Source organism: Furipterus horrens, unplaced genomic scaffold, assembly GCF_987537825.1.
Source record: "Furipterus horrens unplaced genomic scaffold, mFurHor1.1.pri manual_scaffold_5, whole genome shotgun sequence".
Taxonomy (NCBI): Eukaryota; Metazoa; Chordata; class Mammalia; order Chiroptera; family Furipteridae; genus Furipterus; species Furipterus horrens.
Window position 1 is genome coordinate 137,200,796 of NW_028327175.1, and position 20,851 is coordinate 137,221,646.

Consider the following 20,851-nt stretch of genomic DNA (forward strand, 5'->3'; position numbering starts at 1 on the left):
GATGTGGGGCATGCTTTCTAGATGTTGCATTCCCAGGAGAAAGGGTCCTGTAGATTAAGCAAGCTGCAATGCCCATTTTCCTGTAAGGAATTAAGGGGCGGAAGACTTGCTTTGAACCTGGCGGCAGGAGGGGGAGAGGGTGTTCATGCCTGCACACTCTTCCTTTCCCTGTCAAGTCTGAAGCCCTGTGTTGTTCTCTTGCATTGAGTGGGTTCAGTGTTTAGGTGGATTCTCCTAAGGATTTAGGGTAAGGCCAACTTTGAGGAGAGCTAGATGATCATCATTACTGCCAGATAGTGAGATAAAGAAGACCACAGCTCTCCCCTCCAGGCATAATGCGGACACTGTTCAGTAAGACACTTGCAGGTGGCCATGGAAAGAAAAAAGAGGAAGGATTTGATGTATAGAATCACTTGTAATGACGAGATAAAAAATTCATATACAATGAGTGTTCATGAGACCACAAAACAGATTCGTTTCAATCACCATCCCTGAGGTAGAAGGTTCCCACCTGTGCAAGCCTGGACCACTATGGTTAAAGATGACATTCCAGCTTACGAGAGTGAATCTTAGTACCCACCATGGAAGGTTTTGTGATACAATTCTGCCGACCATACCGGAGGCATATTTCATTTCATTGGCTTAGCCATTGATCTATTAAGAGGTATCTTCAGAAGAGGAGCATCTTTTTTCCTGAATAACACTGGCTTGAAGACCCTTAAAAACTTCATGTCTTTATCCATGGTTTTGGCTTATGTGGTTAAACTATGGGAAGGATCAATTGACTGAGGTCAGATTCGAGCTCTGGGTTGGGAGCTTTGCTCCATTCCCTGTCCGCTTTCACTGAGTTTATGTAACTTGGCCAGAGCACCAGAGATATGGCCTCAAGCATTAGTCCATTCCCACTGCTATGGAAGAAAGCACACTTCCCCACTAGTGGAGTGTCAATCCTAGCATTTTTCTATGCAAGTGCTTTATTATTAACATTGATGGTAATGGCATTTCAGGAAATGATTATGTGTCAGTCCTGGAAAGGACATTACTGGCCATCCAGTCAGTCCCCGGGTTCCCTCCAGGAAAAGACTGCAGCAGGGTAGCCCAAGGCCACACACCACATTCACTTGTACCAGAGGCAGAACTAAAATCCAAGCCCTATCGTGCTCACAAAGCACTTACTTATGTCTTTTTTTATGTAATCTTTACAGCAACTTACCTGAGCGCTGGAAATACTACTACAGCCATTTGATGAGTTATTTTATTATTTGTAGACCCTGGGGAAAAAAGAGGAAAATTGGGCCTGCTATCATTGGGGACTAGGTGTCACCTGAGGCACTTAATTGCCTGCTGGGAAAAGACTAATGTTTTATTAAGAATATAAGAATTATCCATTATAATTAATGATTTTCCTACAAATATGTTAATCTCAAGAATGTATGTTTGGTTTGGAATAAGAAAACACATTAGAATTCCAATCCCCAAGGCCATTTCAAGAGGCAATGAGGAGATGCAACATTTGGTAAAATGCAATATTGCTTAATAATTTTAAAAGACCTTTAAAAATAGAAATAGGTGACTATTTCCTTAATTTAGGAGAGAATATTTCTTCAGAACCCAAGTACCATTGTTTTTAGCTTATCTTCTATACTTATATTCTACAACATTCCCTTAAACTCAGCTTAATTTCACTTAATTAGAAATAATTAAGTTTAAAAGTATAGCAAGAAAGTAACTGATGCTCTCTGTCAGTCACATACCTAGCCTTGTGCTAAGGCCGCCTAAAAACTGTGCCCAGAGAAAAGATTGGCTTGCCTAGGAGAAGGGGTGCCATGTTTTCTGAAATTGGCAGCTCCACTCTGCCGAGCGTATTAGAGTAACAGACATAGGAAGCCCCAAAATGACCTAGTTGCCATAGAGCCCACAGAATAAAAGCCCGTAGCAGGTTTAATAGGCCTGATGTGGGCAGAGGAGTCAGCCAGCCCTAGTCCCACCGTGGGAATTCATCACTGCCTAAGCGAGGTAACGACAGCACGTCCCGTCTCCTGCCTTCAGCCTAGCATGCTTATGAGCACCCTGGATATACCCTCTGGGCCATCTGGCCTTTGCTGCCCATGTGTAAGGAGGTAGGAGGCTTTGGGCTGAGCCAGGGGATGGTTTGCAGACAGTGTAACTCCATGGAATTCATCCCTCCTTGTGTCCCCGTGTGCCCCAGGCTTCTCCCGTACAGAGCTGTCTCCTCCCCACGTGAAGTGCTGCAGGGGGGTGGTAATAGCAAAATATGGTAGTTGCAGCCATAAAGCCCCTCCAGTATCTAACTCCTTAAACTTGCCTCCCTATTGACCCAGCACCTTTTCCCTAGTAGTTTTTGTTGGTAACTTTTCAATGCCCTGGACCAGATGATTTACTGCCCATTTTATGCAATTTCATGGCAGAAACTTTTAGCGGACCAGAGACGACTTAAGCGCGAGCAAGAAGAGGCCGATATTGCAGCTCGGCGCCACACGGGTGTCATTCCAACGCACCATCAGTTTATCACTAATGAGCGCTTTGGGGACCTCCTCAATATAGACGATACGGCAAAAAGGAAATCTGGGTCAGAGGTCTGTTTTGGTCACCTCGATCTGCTGCTTGACCCAAAGCCATATTTGCCCTCCCCCCTGTAGGCCAAATTAGTCCTCCAAACAGCATCTGTCATCCTGGCTTCCCTTAGGCTTGCTTGGCTCTCTGTGGCTGGTCAGTGGACATGAGTCCCATCATGTCCTATGCTCTGTATGTTCAAGCATGCCTGGCTGTGGGACCGGGTCTGCTGGCGACACCCCTATGCATGCCTAGAGCATCGGCTGCCTTCATGCGTCCAGTCCTCCACATCCTGCGTTTCATCATGACACTGTGTTGCCTGTGCATTCTGCTTAGAATCCTATAGTCCATGTGCATTAGTAGCTATGGTGTGGACAATGACAAGATTCTTTGAAGAATCTTGGTTGAATGAAACTTACATTACAAAAGTTAGCTAGCGATGCATTATTTACTCTGACCTCGAAATTTAGTGACATTAATATTGAACTGTCAGAGAAGATACTGCCTCTCAGTATTTTACAATGAGTTAATTGAATGAAGTGTTTGGTAGTGCCAAATCCTCACTGAACAATTTTGAAACCCAGAGAGTTTAGCACTTAGGATAAGTTTAATGCAGGGCAAGAGCTCTTCAAGAGACATTTCTTTGGTTCCCTAAATTTTAAGATTTCTCAGCTGAGATTATGAAACTTAATATTATAAAGCAAACTAAGAAGCACAAACCTTTGAAGTGATTTTGTTCCAGCCCGGCCTCCTACGCTAAGGTCAGCATGTTGAAATCCCTGTGGTGGCCAAAGGCTGCATCTTGCGTCAGAGTTTGTTTTGCCACCTGACCCTTCAGTGGCCCTGCTGAAGGTTGGCTCCTTTTAGGAATGTGTGTGTCTGGGGCTTGGGAAGTATGGAAATGAGTGACACCCAAAATATATACACACAGTTTTATCATCTTTCACTGTAATCGTAGATTTAATCTTCATTTTTCTATCTCTTGAGTGACAGAGGCAACACTGGCTAGTGGTCTGGGAAGAAGAAATAGAGAAAAGAAGGAGCCAGGTTAGAATAAAGAAAGCTAGGGTGGAGAAGGAGACTCTAAAGTGATGGAGAGAAAGAAAATGTCACAGGAAGAGGCAGAAGCTCACAAGTGTGAATCAGTTGCAAGGGAAGGACAGCCACGCAGGCCTCATTGTACCAGCTCCTCCAAACCACCCTGTGCTGAAGGCTCCCATGATGGTGCTCCTCATTCCCGGGCCTGCTTGCTTGCGAGTGATGGAGGATACAGAAACCTGCAAAGGCACCCCAGGCCTGCGTGCTCACGCGTGCAGACAATGCATGTGAATGAAAATGCAGCTGGGTAGAATAACCATGGACAGAGGCCAGCAAACTGCCTCTCCTGCCCTGCCTTCCATCTAGAGCAGTGATTCTCAAATGTGAGCTTATGAGAATCCCCTCGGGGTTTGTTAAATACAGATTCCTAGGCTCCCTCCATAAGACTTCCAGTTCTGGGTGGGGCCTGAGAATGTACATTTCTAACCAGTTCCCAGGTGACGTTGATGATACCAGTTTAGGGACCGCGCTTTGAAAATCACTGCCCTAGATGTTGAACAACAGACCTGGGAAGATAGACACCAACAAGTCCCTGGGGCACTGGGCTGTGTAGACATACTCCAGACCCTGTAAGTAGATTTTGGCTCATCACTAGTTCTGTGCAAGACCCTGTAGGGAGGCAGAAACAAGACTCAGATTGTACCCTTGGGAACCTGGTAGTCTAATGGAAGAGACACCCTCCAAACAGTCATCCCTGTTGTGGTAAGTAGGCCAGTGCTGTGGGAGCCAGATAGATTCAGCCTCAGGGAGATATAGGAAGATAAAGAGGGAGCAAATGTTTTGTACAATATAAGCAATGATGAGTCAGGTAGTTTGTCTCAAGATCAATGGAATCAGTATTTCTCAACTCTGAGTAATGTATAGATTCCCTTAAATGAAAAAAGACATTTCATCACCGACCCCTAGTGTTAACCTAAGCCATTTTACAAATTAAATAGTAAACTACACACCTATATAGCTGTATTAATTTAATTGATAGGTCATATCATTTTGTCTGAATTCAGTTGCCACTCCAAGTGTGACTATGGTGCTGTTTTGGTATAAATTTTTAAAGTGCACACAGCTCTACAGCTGTCATGGGTGACTGCCAATTTATTGGAATCACTCTGAAGTTTATCCTCATAGTTTTGGTCGCTTGGCCTTCTCTTGTGACTTTGTTGTCTATCATTAACCCCACGTCCATTGTTTTATTTATCTACAACTGTTAAATTACGCTCTCATGTCAGGGACAGACACATGCAGGCACTGAAACTGTTGTGGCATTGGTTATAAGGTCTTCATTCAGCTGACCTCTAGTGTGTATGTGTATAGATAGAGGGATGGCAACAGCAGCATGAAAATGCAAAAATAATAAATTCCTGTGGAGAATTCATGGCCCTTAAGTAGATCCCTACAAGCCCCCAGCTTGAGGAGCCTGGTCACACAGGGCATATCACTGAGAGGTTGGGATCCAAAACTAAGCCTGATGAAGTTTCTCAATACTCTTTTTTTCTCTCCTGGAGTCTCCCGTTTTTTTTCCCCTTCTACGTAGGCCATGCCCTCTAATATTGAAGAGGAAGTATGTGATTTAATTTTCATTACATTGTTTCCATAGACCAGAAGAAAGTCATGGGGTCAGAATTATATTGGCAGCTGCAAACAGCTTGCTCACATGATTTCTCTCCCCTACCTTTCCTTTTAAAAAAAAAGTTAAAATATCTACTTTTAATGGTAGGGAAGAAAGATGTGCAAATACATATGAGTAAGTAAAGGTGAACTTTTTGCTCTTCTTGCCAGAATTGGAAATTAAGAAATTCCAGACTGAGAAGGGGAGTTAGACAAGGTGTAGCAAACAGACTTGCCTGAGGGGAGGAGGAAGAGTGTAATAAGAGATAAAGGCTGTTAGGTATGAATCGGGAGAAATTACCCAAAAGCCTTATTAACCCACTTCAGGAACTGAAATTTGATCTGAGGGACAGTTGAGAGCCTCAGCCTACTTCAAAGCAAGGAAGTGATGTGATAGAAGTATTTGAGGAATGTTATTTGCGCTCCTGAGTGACAGTAGATTAGCGTGAACAGCAATGAAGTCAAAGGAAGCTTTGTGCCTGTGAACTCGAGGCCAGACCTGAGCAGGGCTATGAAGGGATGAGGGGAGAGGGAGGGTTGGCACCACTTAATGACAGTCGTGATGAAGAAGCAGAGACTGGGGTGAGGTCCAGGCCTGGAGTTCTGGAAAGAGAGGGCTACCCCACAGGAAGGGAAGCCTTGGAGAAGGAAGGAGCTCAGGACTCACTTTATTTGGCTTTTTGGATGAACTCATAGATCTCAAGAAATGTATGGAGTTGAAGATGAATCATGGTTTCATCCACTTGCAGATCGTAATTTAAGTCAGGCAAATAGAAAATGTAAGAGTAAGACAGTGATAATTCCTCAACAGTAAGACTCCTGGCTGACGCTGTTTTTCGCCTGTTTTTTTGTTTTGTTAGTTTGTTTTTTGTTTTGTTTTTGAATAGCCATGGTCAGCTTTGGGAAATGATGGCACTTGAGCTTTGAGACTTTTGTAACCATCTCTTCCCCATATTGGGCCCTCCTTAGGGAGAGTCTCATGCATGACATAGTTGACCAGGCATCCACCTAGCGTTCTGCTAGAGTCAGACAGTGGAATTGACCCAGATGTGCACACCAGAAGGAACTGGTTAAATTGAATTTTTCTGCTTTGCTTTCCAGAAACTCGTGAAAATGTGTCCTTCCCATTATACATGAATTGTGATTTTTAACTTGACATTGTTTCTTGTGTTTAGATGAGACCTGCCAGAGCCAAATTTGACTTTAAAGCTCAGACACTAAAGTAAGTGCCACAAGTCATATTTATTTGTCATTTTTAACTGCCTCTTGGAAGCACAGAAGTTCACTTACAGAGAAGAGTTGGAGAAGTGACAGTGATAAAAACCAGTGATTTATGGAGTTTATTATGTGCTGAGCACTGTTCAAAGGGCTTTATGCTGTGTTACAGGGTTGCATAGGTTACACTGTGATCCTGTGAGGTTGGTAATAGTATCCCTTTATATAAATGGGGAAACTGAGGAGCTGGAAGATGAAGGAACTTGTCCAAGCTGATCAGTGACAGAGTCAGGAATCAAACCCAGGCAGCCTTGTGCCAGAGCCTGAGCTGTTTCCACTTTGCCACCCTGCCTCCTCCTATATAGGGATTCCGTTTGCTTTTAAACATCTTCAGTCACTGGGTTCTGTTTTTTTCCTCCATAGTATGTTACTCAAAAAAATGTTCTGTGGGAACACTCAGTTAAACAGATTTCTTTCCCATAGAACTTCTCCACACCTCTACTCTGCTAACTTGTTACCACCAGACCTCATCATGTGGTTCTTTGGGAGACCAGGGTGTGGTCCACAATGTGGGAAGGATGACAGGCCCAAACACCCCATGGTGCAAACCTCTCCCTCTCACAAGAGCTGTTCTCACCTGTCTTAACGGTTGGACCATTATGGTTCCCACCTGCCTGCACAGCTGCAAGTCACTTAGGGTAGCATCGCTGAAGCCTGCAGACCTCCCCGGGTGGACATGCTGAAGGTCTTGCTCATCGGGTGTCTGTGGTTGAGTGTAAAGGGAGGGGTGATTTCGGAACACTACCACGGAAGGCCAAATTTGGCCAAAGACATTCCTTCTTTCAGAAACACATGCCTTGGGTTCCTTCACAGGCCTCTTTAGGATTAGAAGCCTCTCTACCAATGCGAGACCCACAAAGGCTGCCTTATTCTTTCGTTCAGCACAGTGCTGGCTTTGTGTAAAGTTTTCCAGATGTGGCCCATTGTTTAGCCAGCATCTCTCACGCCCCGTGGGACTTCCTGGCACACTGCAAAGCAGGCACACCCGTTCCACATTGCGATCAGAGACCTTTCTTTCCAGGCCCTTGGTTTGAAACAAATGGAGAAGATCTAGGTTATTTTTATTTTTTTTTTAAAGTAAGAAAATTTCAAGTTACAATTTTTGTTCTCCTTTTAAGTTCTCATTTTGTTTATAAGTTATCTTTTTGTCTCCTTTTTTTTTCTTACAAAAGGAGCCCTGATTAGAGGTTAACATGATTATTATTGAGGCAAACAAAGGGATGGATATGGAAACACTGGGAAAAGGGCATGAAGAACATTTAAAAATCTGCTTTTCTTTCCAAGATCCCTTTATGTTGAAAAGGAAGAGAACGAACATTTATTGAGTGTTAACGACGTGACGGGCACTGAACTGGGTGTTTTATTTGTAGTTTGTTGCTGAATTCTCCAACAACTTTGAGTTAGCTCCTACTTTACTAAAGTATCTCAGAGATAGGAAGGTATTTGCCCAAAGTTCCAGGGCTAGTAAATGGTATAACCAGCTTTTGAAACCAGACCTGCCTAATGGTAGAGCCTTCCTACTTCACGATGATAGGTGGTGAGTGACGTGGGTGGGTGGTTGAGTGGGTGGAATGATAGCGGATGCTAATATGTGAGAAATAATGGGATGCTAATTTAAAGCAATGAAGGCAGTGAAACATCTAGAAGGAAACCTTTCATCATCTGATGAGCATCAGTTAAGACTGTTGAGTGTGTTGCTATGTGCTATATAAACATTCTGAGCCCTAGGACAGCATGCGCAGAGAAATACATGGAGAAAACCACAACAAACCAATAAGGCTTCTGAGCATTTCCAAGTGCCTATCATTTCGAAACTTAACATCCACCCTACGAAAGGCTGGAAATGTGCCACTATGATGTATTTTCTGCCTAGTAGGGTTCTTGCTTCCAAATATGGAACCCACTCTTGTGTAATTTAGTCCTTTTGACCTCACTTGAGGTCTCCTTTTGCCAAAGAACCACACGTCTTAATCTTACATGTTTCGGAGCATCTGCTAAAACATATGACCCTCTGTTGACAGGGAGCTTCCTCTGCAAAAGGGAGACATTGTTTACATTTATAAGCAGATCGATCAGAACTGGTACGAAGGAGAGCACCACGGCCGGGTGGGCATCTTCCCGCGCACCTACATCGAGGTACCGCAGCCCCTTCTCCTTCCAGGGAAAAGCCCGGTCGTGCCCAAAGCCCCATTTATTTACCGAGCACTTGTGTTTTGTTTCCTCCTTTCCTCTCATGTCCCCACTTTCTTCTCTTTTACCTCTTTCCATTTCTCAGCTTCTTCCTCCTGCGGAGAAGGCTCAGCCCAAAAAGTTGCCACCAGTGCAGATCTTGGAATACGGAGAAGCTATTGCTAAGTTTAACTTTAATGGTGATACGCAAGTAGAAATGTCCTTCAGAAAGGTAAGCCACCCTCAAATCCCGTGCTTCAGGGCTCTGTTAGGTGACACTGTTCTCACAGCAGTGTGGCAAACACCTTAAAGATGCCCCCAGTCAAAGGGTGCGTGAAGGGCAACTGGAGAGTTTTCTGAGGTGAGGTATTCTAAAAATAAACCCTAGGCTAGTGTCAGAGTTCAGTTACATTGAGTTCACTGATTAAAGGCAGTATTTCTGGAATGCGAGGTGCTTTTATAAGCTGTCTTCAGTCAGCATTTATGGAGCACCTAACGATGTGATAAGCACTGTATAAGTGACTAAGTGTTACATCACAGTGGGCGGCCTCATGGAGAAAAGCAAGTCTCTTGACCCCAGGAGAAGTTTGAAAAACTTTGAAGCCAAAAGTCACAGTTCGGCAGCTGTGCGGTTTGAGGGGAGTTAAATCATTTTCCGAGCCATCACTTCTTTGTATATGAAATGAAGCTAAGTGGCTCTCATAGAGCTGTCATAAGAGGATTAAATGAAACATGTGTGAAGCCCCAGCATGACATGCGGCATCTTGTGGGTGCTCAGCAAACAGGAGACGCCAGCGTTATTCTCGCTTATCATTGCCTCCCAGGAGCTCTGCATGCTTATGCGGAACACAAGGAAGCTGTGCAGGGACACGACTCATCCCAGAAATTCAAACACTCTCTTCATCTGTCACATTCCCTGGCTTGCTAAAGTTATTCAAGTTACTAATTTTAGAGGATTGAGAGGGCTGAGCCCATACCTTAGTTAAAGATGAGTCTCCTTAACAAAAAGCAACAGACACTGAAAGCAGCCCAGTCGCCCAACATCAGGAGACCAGTGATAGGTCAGCGTATATGTTTGCAAGAAAATATCTGCACTGTACCTGAAGCTGTGCAACTCTGTTAAAAATGTAGAATTATATTTCTTGATACAGAATGAGACTCACTCTCTGTTCTTAAGTATAAAAAATCAAGTTAGAAAGGGAAGCACAATGCATACTCAATTTTTATAAGAAAAAATATATGCAAGTCTAATTTGCATGTGTAGAATTCAACCTAGGAAGTACATATATCAAAGTATTAACAGTAGTTGCCTACAAGTGATAATATTCAATATTAATGGGTAGTGAGTATTTCTGCTTTATATTTCCTTATGTTTTCATTTTTCTGTAATGATATAGGGAAAACAAAGCTATAAAAAGAGGAAGAAAAAATAAAGAACTTCTCCCCCCAAAACTGGTGCCTTTGAGAAGGTTGCATATTTATCTGTTTTGTATTCAGTGAGTTAAAAAAACACTACATTTGCCTGCTAGCTCGGGAGAATGAATCTGACCTTCTCCTTTACTGAACTATGTTAAGACCGAACTTAGCTTCCCAGCATCCAGGTAGCTTTGCTGGTGTTAGCATCTCTATCCCAGTGATATTCACTCTTGCCAGGTCTGGCAAAGAAGGTTTTCGTGAACAAAGAATGTCATTAAGTAAGCAGGACAGTGCAGGGTGCAGGCAGGGCCTCAGCTGTGCTGAGGCATGATGGGACAAGGACCCATGCCTTGCCATGTCTTACAGGGTGAGAGGATCACGCTGCTTCGACAGGTGGATGAGAACTGGTACGAAGGGAGGATCCCAGGGACATCCCGGCAAGGCATCTTCCCCATCACCTACGTGGATGTGATCAAAAGGCCACTGGTGAAAAACCCGGTGGATTTTATCGACCTACCTTACTCCTCCTCCCCAAGTCGTAGTGCCACTGCGAGCCCACAGGTACCTAAGCTTCTCGTCACTGGTTTTTGCAGTCAGCATGACAGACCCATAGTGCTCATAGCACGTAGCCCCATGCGGGTGGTTCTTCAGCACTGTGATTGAGAACCGTCCTCAGCAATGCAGAGTATACACACCAAGGTCTGTTTTTATGCATACAGATGACACTTTTCACACACTCGGTTGGAGAAATATTATCTCAGGGGAAAAGAAAGGGCTTAAGGTGATTGCTCTGCAGGTAAGATGACTAGGAAAAGAGAAATCAGAGCCCTTATCAGTTTGCCCAAAAATTCTGTACTGGGAGGACCCAATGAAGGGGCGGCGGGGTACCACCATGGTACCAGACCTACCATGGCCCAGTACGCTTCTCTTAGTCATCTTGTTGGTCAAGGTTGGTCCACAGAAGATAAGACCCAGAGTATTCTTTGCGAGCAGAAACCGGGTTGAAAATGTAACTTACAGCATCTCTGTCTTCACTGGGCTGAAAGGAAGTACATTTATCATAAAATGTTTGCTTTCCTGAACATTAATTATGAGCACACTTGTTTTGAATATAAATTATTCCAAACCCATCACCACTTTCCCAAGGCCAAGAGAAAATGAGGCCCTTGGGTGCAGGAGAAGCCTGCTGGGTGACTTCCCATCAGAGACTGGCCGTACTGCCATTGTAAGTTGTAGAGAGAATGGCCAGAACAAGGCGACAAGACTGGCCACCCAACATGACAGTCAGGCGGGGCCTCTTTTCTTGTCTCCGCCCGCAATGATTTCCTCCTCTTCTAACCTCCCATTGCCGACCCCAGGAGATGGTCATTGGCAGGCTTATGGGGACAGGGTATGAGGCTGGGACAGGGCATCCTACTTTATAATGTGGGGAACTCAACTAGGTTTTTGCCTGACCGTAGCCAAGCGACACTACCAAAGCATCTGACTACACTGCTCACACTCCTCTCTGGAAGAGAGAAGAAAAGCCCCAGGAAAGGCCAGGGCAGTGGCAGGCCACTGTTTTCCCCTCATGGCTAGAGCTTCGATGGTCAGGGCTTCAATGGCAGAGGCGGTGGGGGGCGGGGGGCGGGGGGGGAGCTTCCAGTGTGTCCCTCTGAAAGTCCGGTTCTGCAGGCCAGGCCGGCACCATGTGTGGCTGCGCTGACGGGACTGGCCCCTCTCTCCCCTCCCCACGCCACTTGCTTCTTTCATCCCCCCCCCCACCAGCACACGGTCATGCACATGGTCACGCACACCCCCACATCGTTGTTCCTCCCCAACCTCAGTGGACAGTTTCCTCTTTGGACACCAGAGTGTCCTACTCGTCTATTTCATCCTCTCCATAAATCCCTTGTGATTATTCCCTTCCTTTCTTCTTTATGCTGACTCTATACCTTCTGCTTCTTTGTTTTCCTTTTTCTCTTTTCTCTTTAAGTTTCCCCGTCACAGCAAGCTCATCATGCCAGCCCCCTCATCTCTGCCTCCCCCCCACCGAGCCCTGTCCCCTGAGATGCAAGCTGTCACCTCTGAGTGGATCTCGCTGACTGTAGGGGTCCCGGGCAGGCGTCCTCTGGCCCTGACCCCTCCTCTGCCTCCTCTGCCGGAGGCTTCTATCTATCACTCTGACTACATTGCCTCGTTGGCAAGGCCGAGTCCCTCCCTGTCCCTCAGCCTCCCGCTTTCAAGTTGGTCAGATCGTTCCACCCCACGCTCAATGGTTTCCCCACTGGCCCTCCCTGCCCCCCACAAAGCCTACTCCATGGCACCTGGTGCCCAGGCCTCCCTTCATGTCAACGGAGACAGTGGTATCCACATGCCACCTTCAGGCTTCCAACAGGACAGCTGCTCCCAGCCGCCACTCGGGAGTTCTGATCAAGTCATCTCGGAGCTTAGCAACGCCTTTAGCAGCCAGGGTAAGCGGCCGCCGTGGCGAGAAGAAAGCAGACAGTATGAGAGGAAAGCAGAGAGGGAGGCAGGTGAGAGGTGCCCTGGTGGACCCAAGATCTCTAAGAAGAGCTGCTTGAAGCCATCAGACGTGGTCAGGTGCCTGAGCACCGAACAGAGACTCTCAGACCTCCACAGCCCCGAGGAGAGCCGGCCCGGCCAGCCCCTGGGGAGCCCTTTTCCGGGAAGGGAGGCTGAGCAGACAGAGCTGCGTAGAGGTGGCGAGCAGGCCGAGCGGAAGGCTGCTCGGACTGGTGTGAGCCAGGTAGGCTGCAGCATGACGTGTGTGCCTTGGCGTCTCAGGTGGCAGGGTGGGCCAGGTGTCTCACCCGCGGTCCATCGACCGAGGCCACATGGATGCTAGTAAGACCCACTTGCTTGTCTTGGAAGCAAAAATATCACCCAGGAGGGAACAGAGGGGCCCTCGATTAAAGTGTCAGGGCTGGGGACAGTCAGAGGCTAATGACAGGCTCTATACTGGCCTCTTGAGGTGATTCAAAAGCAACTCCCACTTCGGGTGTCCCCTGGCCTGCTGCAGAAGCCCCTGAGAAGGAAGGAAGGCCTTCCTCGCGCCCTGTTCATGTTTTGGAGATCATCTCAGTTTGTTCGGACTAACCCAGCTGAGAACACCAGGCTTCGGTTTGGCTCAGTGTGGTTTGATTTTGTGCGAGACACATGTTGTTGCCATGGCCCGTGGCGCTCTGCCCTGCTCGGCTCTGTCAGGTCTTTGTCCTGTCTCGTGTCTGTGTGGGTGCACAGGGACTTCGTTCACAGGCCAGTGTGTTTTGGTTCCGGGAGGAGCGTGCAGGCCCAGCACTGGGGCCCCTGCAGATATGGGGTCCTTGAGTGGGCATGCTAGGTTTTTAGGTGACCATTCCATCTTCTCTCTGAGTCAGCTACAAAGACTTCACAGTTTGGACCAAGGTGACCTCAGGGTGTTTTGGGAGCTGAAAAATTTGGGGCTAAGGGGGGAGATGAACTTGGCAACTATATCACGAATCTAATTTTGCTATGCTGTTTAATACCCTCAAAGTCAAAGACTGGATAGCTTCTCCAAATGAGCCAGGTTTGAATGCCTGCTTACCTCCTAAAATCTAGGAACTTGGGAGTCACTTCCCCTTCTGAGCCTCAGTTTCCTGGTGTGTAAAATGGGCATTTTAACACCTACCTCACAGAGTGTTTGAGAGGATTCCACAGAGTGATGTGTGAGGAAGTGCTAAGCACAAGGGGTAGGAGTGGAGCAGGGTCAGCATTTTGTAAATGAGAACTATCCATCCTTGATGATCTAGAGCTGCTTCTGGAACTAAGAACATTCTAGAATGTCTTTAGAACCAGATGAAATTCTTGAAGCTGTCTCTCCAAACCATGTATTGTCTTTTGTGTACAATGCCCACCGGAGACTATGCTTGAGCTCAGACCCAGAATCGCAGTTTCCCTTTAAAGTTCCATTTATTCACTCAACAAATATTTATTCAGGATCTGTAGACACCAGCCTCTGGGGAGGCTATAGGGGTCATTGCATCCCTGCCCTTGAGGAGTCTTAGTTCCAATGACTGGCAGGCATGGCAGTGTCAGACTGCAGTAAGGGAGGGGTGCTTGGAGCCCGCAGAGGCCTGAGACACAGGCGAGGCCAGACCTCCAGCTCCAGGCTAACAACTGGGAGAGGGGGTTGTTTGCTACAGGGAAGGAGGCGTGGGGCAGTGGTAGCTAATCAGGCTTAGCCTCTTGCCAGCAAGCCACTTAACCTGCCGGCCATGGTTTCCTCTGGTGCAAAGTGGCCCCTCCCTCATAGGGTGGTTGTAAGGATTAAATGAGAAGGTGTGGTACCTGGCATGCGTGGTGGTGTTGGGGTCGGGGGGGGGGGCGGTGGGGGGCTCCACAAAGGGGATTGTTGCTCCAGCTCCAAGTGGGGGGCTGAGGGAAACAGCAATACCTGCGGAAGGCTTTGCCTGGCAGGTGCTCTTGGAATGTGTGTTTCACAAGGAAGATAAGGGTGTGTCCGGTTAAGGAAACAATAGTTCTTTGGGGAGATGTGGTGAAGTGGCTAATGGAAAAGAATTAAATGTCTCTGACACAGGAACAATTCTGTAAACATCTAAGTCAATGTGTGGTGTCTGGAGACCTTGTTACTGTCAGCATTGAGTCATAATAACCTGATTCCAGGACGCAGTGTGTCCAGGAAGTGTGCGTCGTGCCAGAGTTCCCGGTGAGGTTAGGGGTATGCATGTCTCGCTTCCTAAGAAGGGTAGGACAGGGGGAACTGGTGACATGGAAAGACAGGCTTCTTGAAAATGGATTTTCCTTTCTTGGTCTCCAGACTCCAAGTTTACCCCTTATGACCCCCTCCCTTTTTCCTGCTCCTCCAGCACAAGCCCCTTTTCCATGGGGATGCCCAGGCTATCCGCCCAGACCTTGCTCCCTGTTGAGAGCTAGTGGGTTGTGTGAAAAGGGCTCCTGCCCACACACTTCCCTCCCAGCCCCCTTCTCTTTCCCTCCCTGTGCCTGGGAACAGGGGCCGACAACTTGGGATATGGGGTCCTTCAAAAAAGCTTCCTGCCTCTTGAGGCTCTCTTGGGTGACAGAGCTGAAGATGGAAAGGTCTTAAGTGACAGCTCTTCTTTGGTGGCCCGTCAGGATGATGTAACCTCAGGCTGAGTCACTTACATGGATAAACGCATTCCAGACTAGTTTGTGTTACTGGGAAAACTGTGGACCACTATTCCCCTTACTGTGGGGAGCTGAACCAAAAGTTCAAGTTTACTCTAGTTATTGGGAGGCTAGGCTGAGTATCTGAGCAGTAACTGGAGGGGACTTTACCTGAGAGCCTTAAAATAGCAGACATTCTGAAATGTTATGATCATTTACTCTTCCATTCAAAGCATCAAGGATGGCCCAGGCTCCGTGCTAAGTTCTGTAAGAGAGGTGAGCATCATCAGGGCTTCTTCCTGCCACTCTCAGGAGTCTCTCCTTCATGGACTGAGAGGCTCCATGTGATTGGGCTGTTCGGACAGCAAGCCAGCCTCACCTTCCAAAGCCTCCTGTGCTGTTTGCCTGGGCAACTGCCACCTGCCCTACACTTCTCCGCTTTCTCCACTGAGATGTTACTTCTTCCAGGAAGCCTTTCCTGACAACGTCCTCCCACCCCTGCAAGGCTGGACTAAGTGCTCTGACATTGCTTCCACAGCCCTCTGCACCTCACCCATGGGGACACTTCTTCAGCTCCCTGATATTCACCCCTTTGCTTGTCTGTGTCACAGTTAGAGTGTTAGCGCCCTAAAGTGAGAGACCAGGATACCTGACACATGGAAGGCGCTCAATGAATATTTGTTGAGTGAAAGAAAAAGTAAAAAAATGACTGACCCCAACTAAAGGAGTGTACGCTCTCCACTGGGGAAATGCCATGTTCACAAATAATTATAATGCAGACAGAGGAGAAGAGTCACAAACAGCTTGCTCTGAAAGTTCAAAGTGGGGAGAAATAATAAGCAACAGGAGGAGGAAGGGGCCATTTGGAAAGACTTCATAAAAGTGTCTTTGATTTGGGATTTAAAGAACAGGGAGTTTTGCCCTGGCTGATGTGGCTCAGTGGACTGAGTGTCAGCCTGTGAACCAAAAGGTCATGGGTTCAATTCCTGGTCAGGGCACATGCCTGGGTTGCAGGCCAGGTGCCCAGTTGGGGGCATGAGAGAGGCAACCAATGGATGTTTCTCTTGCACATTGATGTTTCTCTCCCTCACTTTCTCCATCCCTTCTCCTCTTTAAAAAAAAGAATAAAAGAATAAAATCTTCACACACGAAATAAAAAAGAACAGGGAGTTTTATGACAGGTGAACAGCAAGAGAGTGGCATTCCAAGCGAACAAATAGCCCAGCCACAGTCCAGAGGTGGGGATGTTAAAGGGGGGTATGGGGAACAGTGAGCCCCTGGTTGGGGTGAGCCTTAGGGTGTTTGCAGGTGGGTAGAAAGGGGTGGCGTGGAGAAGAAGCTGGAGCAGAGCCTGGAGGGGCTGGCTGCTGCCACGGTGGATATTCATCAGCACCTCCTACCAGTGTGTCTAATCAGCTTCCTCACCGTCCCGTGACCTTGTGACTCGGTTGTCAAACTTACCTTTTGCTAAGCACCGCTTTGCTGCTTTCCTTCCCCTTAGTCACCTGTCCTGTCATCCCCGCCACTTCTTCATGGAAGGGTTTGACTTCCTACTCCTTTGTATCACATCACTCATGTTTTTAGGTGTGTACCCTCTGAACAGCAGAAGGGATGAGTCAAGGGGGGGATGTCGAGGGGAAACCAGGGTCGGGTGGGAAGAGGCCTGGGCTGACAGGATGCCTGGTTCCAGCTCCAGCTCTGCCATTACTGGTGTGAGTCTCTGGGTGAGTCACTTCCCTCCTCTAGCAGCGTCCCAGTCCATAAACAAAGCATTCAAACAAGAAAAACAAAGTTCTTTCTATCTTTGATATTCTTGATTAGCTGAAAATCCTATGTGAATTTCAGTGGAAAGGACAAAAAGAACCAAGTATGGTATTAGTTATAGACCTGCAGACCTTCTCAATTGAAAATGAAAAGTATTTCCTTTTATTATTTGAGGGGCAGCTTAACTAATTGGACAAAAACATACATATAAAACGCTCAAGGGTTAAGAATCATCAACCAAGTTCTTGGATTTGGGGGACCATAGTTCAGGCCAAGAAAGTTTAGACAAGTCAGTCAAGAGAGTGAAGGGGAAGATCATCTTGGAGATCTTCATTAGCATCATCAAATATTTACTGAGCTCTTCCCTGAGATAGAAGCTCAATTTGCTGACTGGCATCCACCCTTGGGTTTTGAGTCCCTACGATTAGTAAGAGAGCCTCATAGGATTTCCAAATTAAAAATAATCTTTGGAGATCATCTATTTCAGTAACTTCTAACTTCTTCTGGATCACAGAACCTTTGAGGGTCTGAGGTCACCAGGGACTCTAGGCCAGCCTACACAATTTGCATCAAGTTTCAAGAGAGTCACACTTGGGTCCACCAGAGAGCTCCCTGGACCACTAGGTTAAGCGCCCCCAATCTATCTGACTTTTATAATGAGAAGAAAAAGCTGAAGCCTGAAGAAATCGACAACACTTCTGTGATGTCAGTTTGGTTCTTAAAGGGAAGGAATCCAATCAAACTATAAAATCTGAGAGCGTGAAGTTTAAAATAAAAATATTCAGGAAAGCTGTGTGTCCTCAAAGCAGCTGAGAGATGCAGAACCAACTACAGCCTTAGGGGAAGGAGAGGAAGGAAAGCTACCCAACTGACAACAGAAAGATGTATTTTGGTGATGTGGAGGGAACATCCCTTACCACATGGAAACTAGGTTAGTTTCAGAAAGAGAAGAAAGGCATAGACCTGCTTTGAGCATGGAAGTCAGAACTAGAATGGAAAACGTGTGATGCAACTTGCAAGAACCAAAATGGAAATTTAAAATGTTGAGGCACTCACCCTGGCTGTGGTTGCTCAGTTGGTTGGAGTGTTGTCCCACACTCCAAAGGGTTGCAGGTTTGGTTCCCAGCCAGGGCACTTTCCTAGGTTAAAGGTTCAGTCCCCCATTGAGGTGCATGCGGGAGATAATCGATCAATGTTTCTCTCTCTTTGCCCCTTCCTCTTTCTCTAAAATCAATAAATATGTATTTAAATGTTGGGATACCCAACTACGAATGGGAAACATTTTTCTGTGGCTCACTCAGGAGGGAAATCTCTGAGTAAATACCAAAGTTATTTAACAGTTCACAGGATGGGGAGAAACATTGGCTGTATTTCTTACAAAAATAACCAACATTTCAACATCTAAGGTAGGGAATTAAGACCCAAAGTTGAAGTGTCCACCCCTAAAAAGTGTTAGGAGAAATAGTAGATAGTAGACCCCCACGTCTCAACACCAGAAATCAGGATGTAGTGGAATACAAAGGACTTGGAGTCGGAGAGACTGGGGTTCAAATCTTGGTTCTTCAGATTCCCAACTCAGACATATTGGGATTAGTTTTGTAAGATCAGTTACATGTTGACCATCTTATTGAATTATTGTGAGGATTAAATGAGATATCATGGAGACAAAAGCACCTAGGACCGAGCACTGAGCATGCAATTAGAACTCAGCAAATACCTATTGTGATACTAATGTAAAAGGGAAAAGAAAGAAAAACAGTTTACTTTATCTTCCTTACCCCATTCCACCTAAGAGGAAGAAAGAGAAGAAAGTAGGTGATGGGAGAATCCTTCTACTTTGGGTTAGACAAGTCCAGAATTTATAAAATTCAGTTTTTGCACTCTGCCAATTCACGCTTCTATTTATTCTCACACCTTGAGTATAAAGCTTTTGGAAAGCTTTAGGTTTCTTCATACTTGAGTACACATTGCCATTACTCCTCTGCTTGTTTTAGGTAAGGAACAGTTGTCCACATTCCAGACTATAATGAGGTGACTGAGCATTTGCGTGTTATAATCAGGTTTAAATTGCAATGAAGCTAATGTGTAATTTGTGGAGTAATTTGCACAGAGATTAAGTCTGGGTAGTAAGCAGTTGAACTAATTGTCATTGATTTAATATTTAAGATGGGACCTTTTTCTCAGTAAACTCAAGAGAACTCAGTGGAATCAGAGACTGGAGGGTCATGTGCAGGTTTCCCAGACCTAAAACCCAGTAGCCCGAATCATTCTTGTCTTCCTACTCTTCTGGCCGAGTTTGCCCATGGTGTTCCAGGAGCTGCAAATCTGTCCCCATCTGAGGCAGCCCCTGGCCTCCCACACCGCCACACCTCCCCCTCTACATCAGGAGGCTACTGTCAAAAGCCCCCCGCCCAGTCTTCAGTGGGCAATGAGTGGGATGCTATCTCCCTCCAGCCAGGTCAATCCAGCCCAGTCCTAGTTCTCAATTCACAGGGTGCTCACACTCCAATCATGGAACATTAGAGCCAAAAAGACATGTATTTAAATATTGCCCAATACTCTTACTTTACGAAGAACATGAAGTCTAACGAAGTTAAGCACTTTGCTCAAAAGACAAATTAGTATCAGAGCCTGGCCTAGAAGCCAGATTTTCTCATTCCCAGTCTGATGCCCCTCCCAGCAGGCCAGTGTAGGACACCAGAAAAGTGGTTTGGGGTCTGAGGACATGGGAAGATACAGGGCATGGGATGAGTCAAAGAATACCATCTCTGAGGGACTTGGACAGATTAGGAGAGCAGGTATTTCTAGGAGGGTTCGGGACCATGTTGAGGTTGAGTTCCTCTATCCTGCCCACATCTCCAGGACTTCCTGCTGTTCTTGAGCGTGTGGACAGTTATTTTGGGCTCAAGGCTTTGGTACACACCCAAAGCTGGAAGAAATTGCTTGGTAACCACAGTAGCACCAGGTGTTTTGTGGATCCAGAGGGATTAACAGTCCCAAGGAGCTAGGGTCAGATTTCTGAGGGACTTCTGTGAATTGAGGATGAAGGGCAACAGAGCAAGGATGCATGCAGGCTTGCTCATTCGGGAAGAATGAAGCACGTGCTGCAGCCCAAGAGAGGCCACTTGTGTGGATGTCTGCAAATATAGAAAAAAAGCAGTTTCTGGATCAGCTACTATCAACCTGTTTATTGTTGATGGAGGAGGGGAGGAGAATGCTGTGTGTGTGTGTGTGTGTGTGTGTTTTGAACCAATTGCTGTTTTTCTAAGCAACACTCTTGAGTAGGAACATAATGTGAACTACATTATGTCATTTTAAATTTTCTGACAGTAAAATGGAACAGGTGAAGTTAATTTTAGTATATTTTATTTAACCCAATACATCAAAGTAGTATTTTAACATATAATCAATATAAGACTTACTAAGATATTTTACAGTCTTTATTTTGTACTGCATTTTTGAAATCCAGTATATGTGTCTGCACTTACAGCACACTTCATCCTAGCCACCCCCAGAGTGTTCAGTAGATACACGTGGCTACTGGCACCCATACTGGACAGCATATGTTTGGAGGAAGAGACATATAAAGCTGTGCACAGTTAGAAAGTGGGGCCAGGGGAAGGGAAAAAAACCTTACGCCTAGAGAAAAAAATGTGAGGCTAAGCAACCTTCCAAGCAAAGGGTGAATCCCTGTGATGGATGTTAGCGGTTTCCATCTCCACTGAGGGTTCACCCCATGCCACACCCCACAAAATACTTGTTTATATTTCAGTTATATGAGATGTTTAAGTCTAAGGAAGGCATTTCCAAGAGGGAGAAA

General features: G+C 46.1%; 1 protein-coding gene across 2 annotated transcripts in view; it reads left to right on the forward strand.

The window, feature by feature from the left end:
• The window catches only part of SORBS1 (sorbin and SH3 domain containing 1), a 221,595-nt gene that overhangs the window by 189,185 nt on the left and 11,559 nt on the right, over positions 1–20,851 (forward strand). For both annotated transcript variants that reach the window (XM_090277930.1, XM_090277932.1), the window contains 6 exons: positions 2,430–2,597; positions 6,453–6,499; positions 8,574–8,688; positions 8,828–8,953; positions 10,504–10,698; positions 12,113–12,886. In XM_090277930.1, the coding sequence (XP_090134056.1) occupies positions 2,430–2,597; positions 6,453–6,499; positions 8,574–8,688; positions 8,828–8,953; positions 10,504–10,698; positions 12,113–12,886 (1,425 nt within the window). The remainder of the gene's footprint in view (positions 1–2,429; positions 2,598–6,452; positions 6,500–8,573; positions 8,689–8,827; positions 8,954–10,503; positions 10,699–12,112; positions 12,887–20,851) is intronic.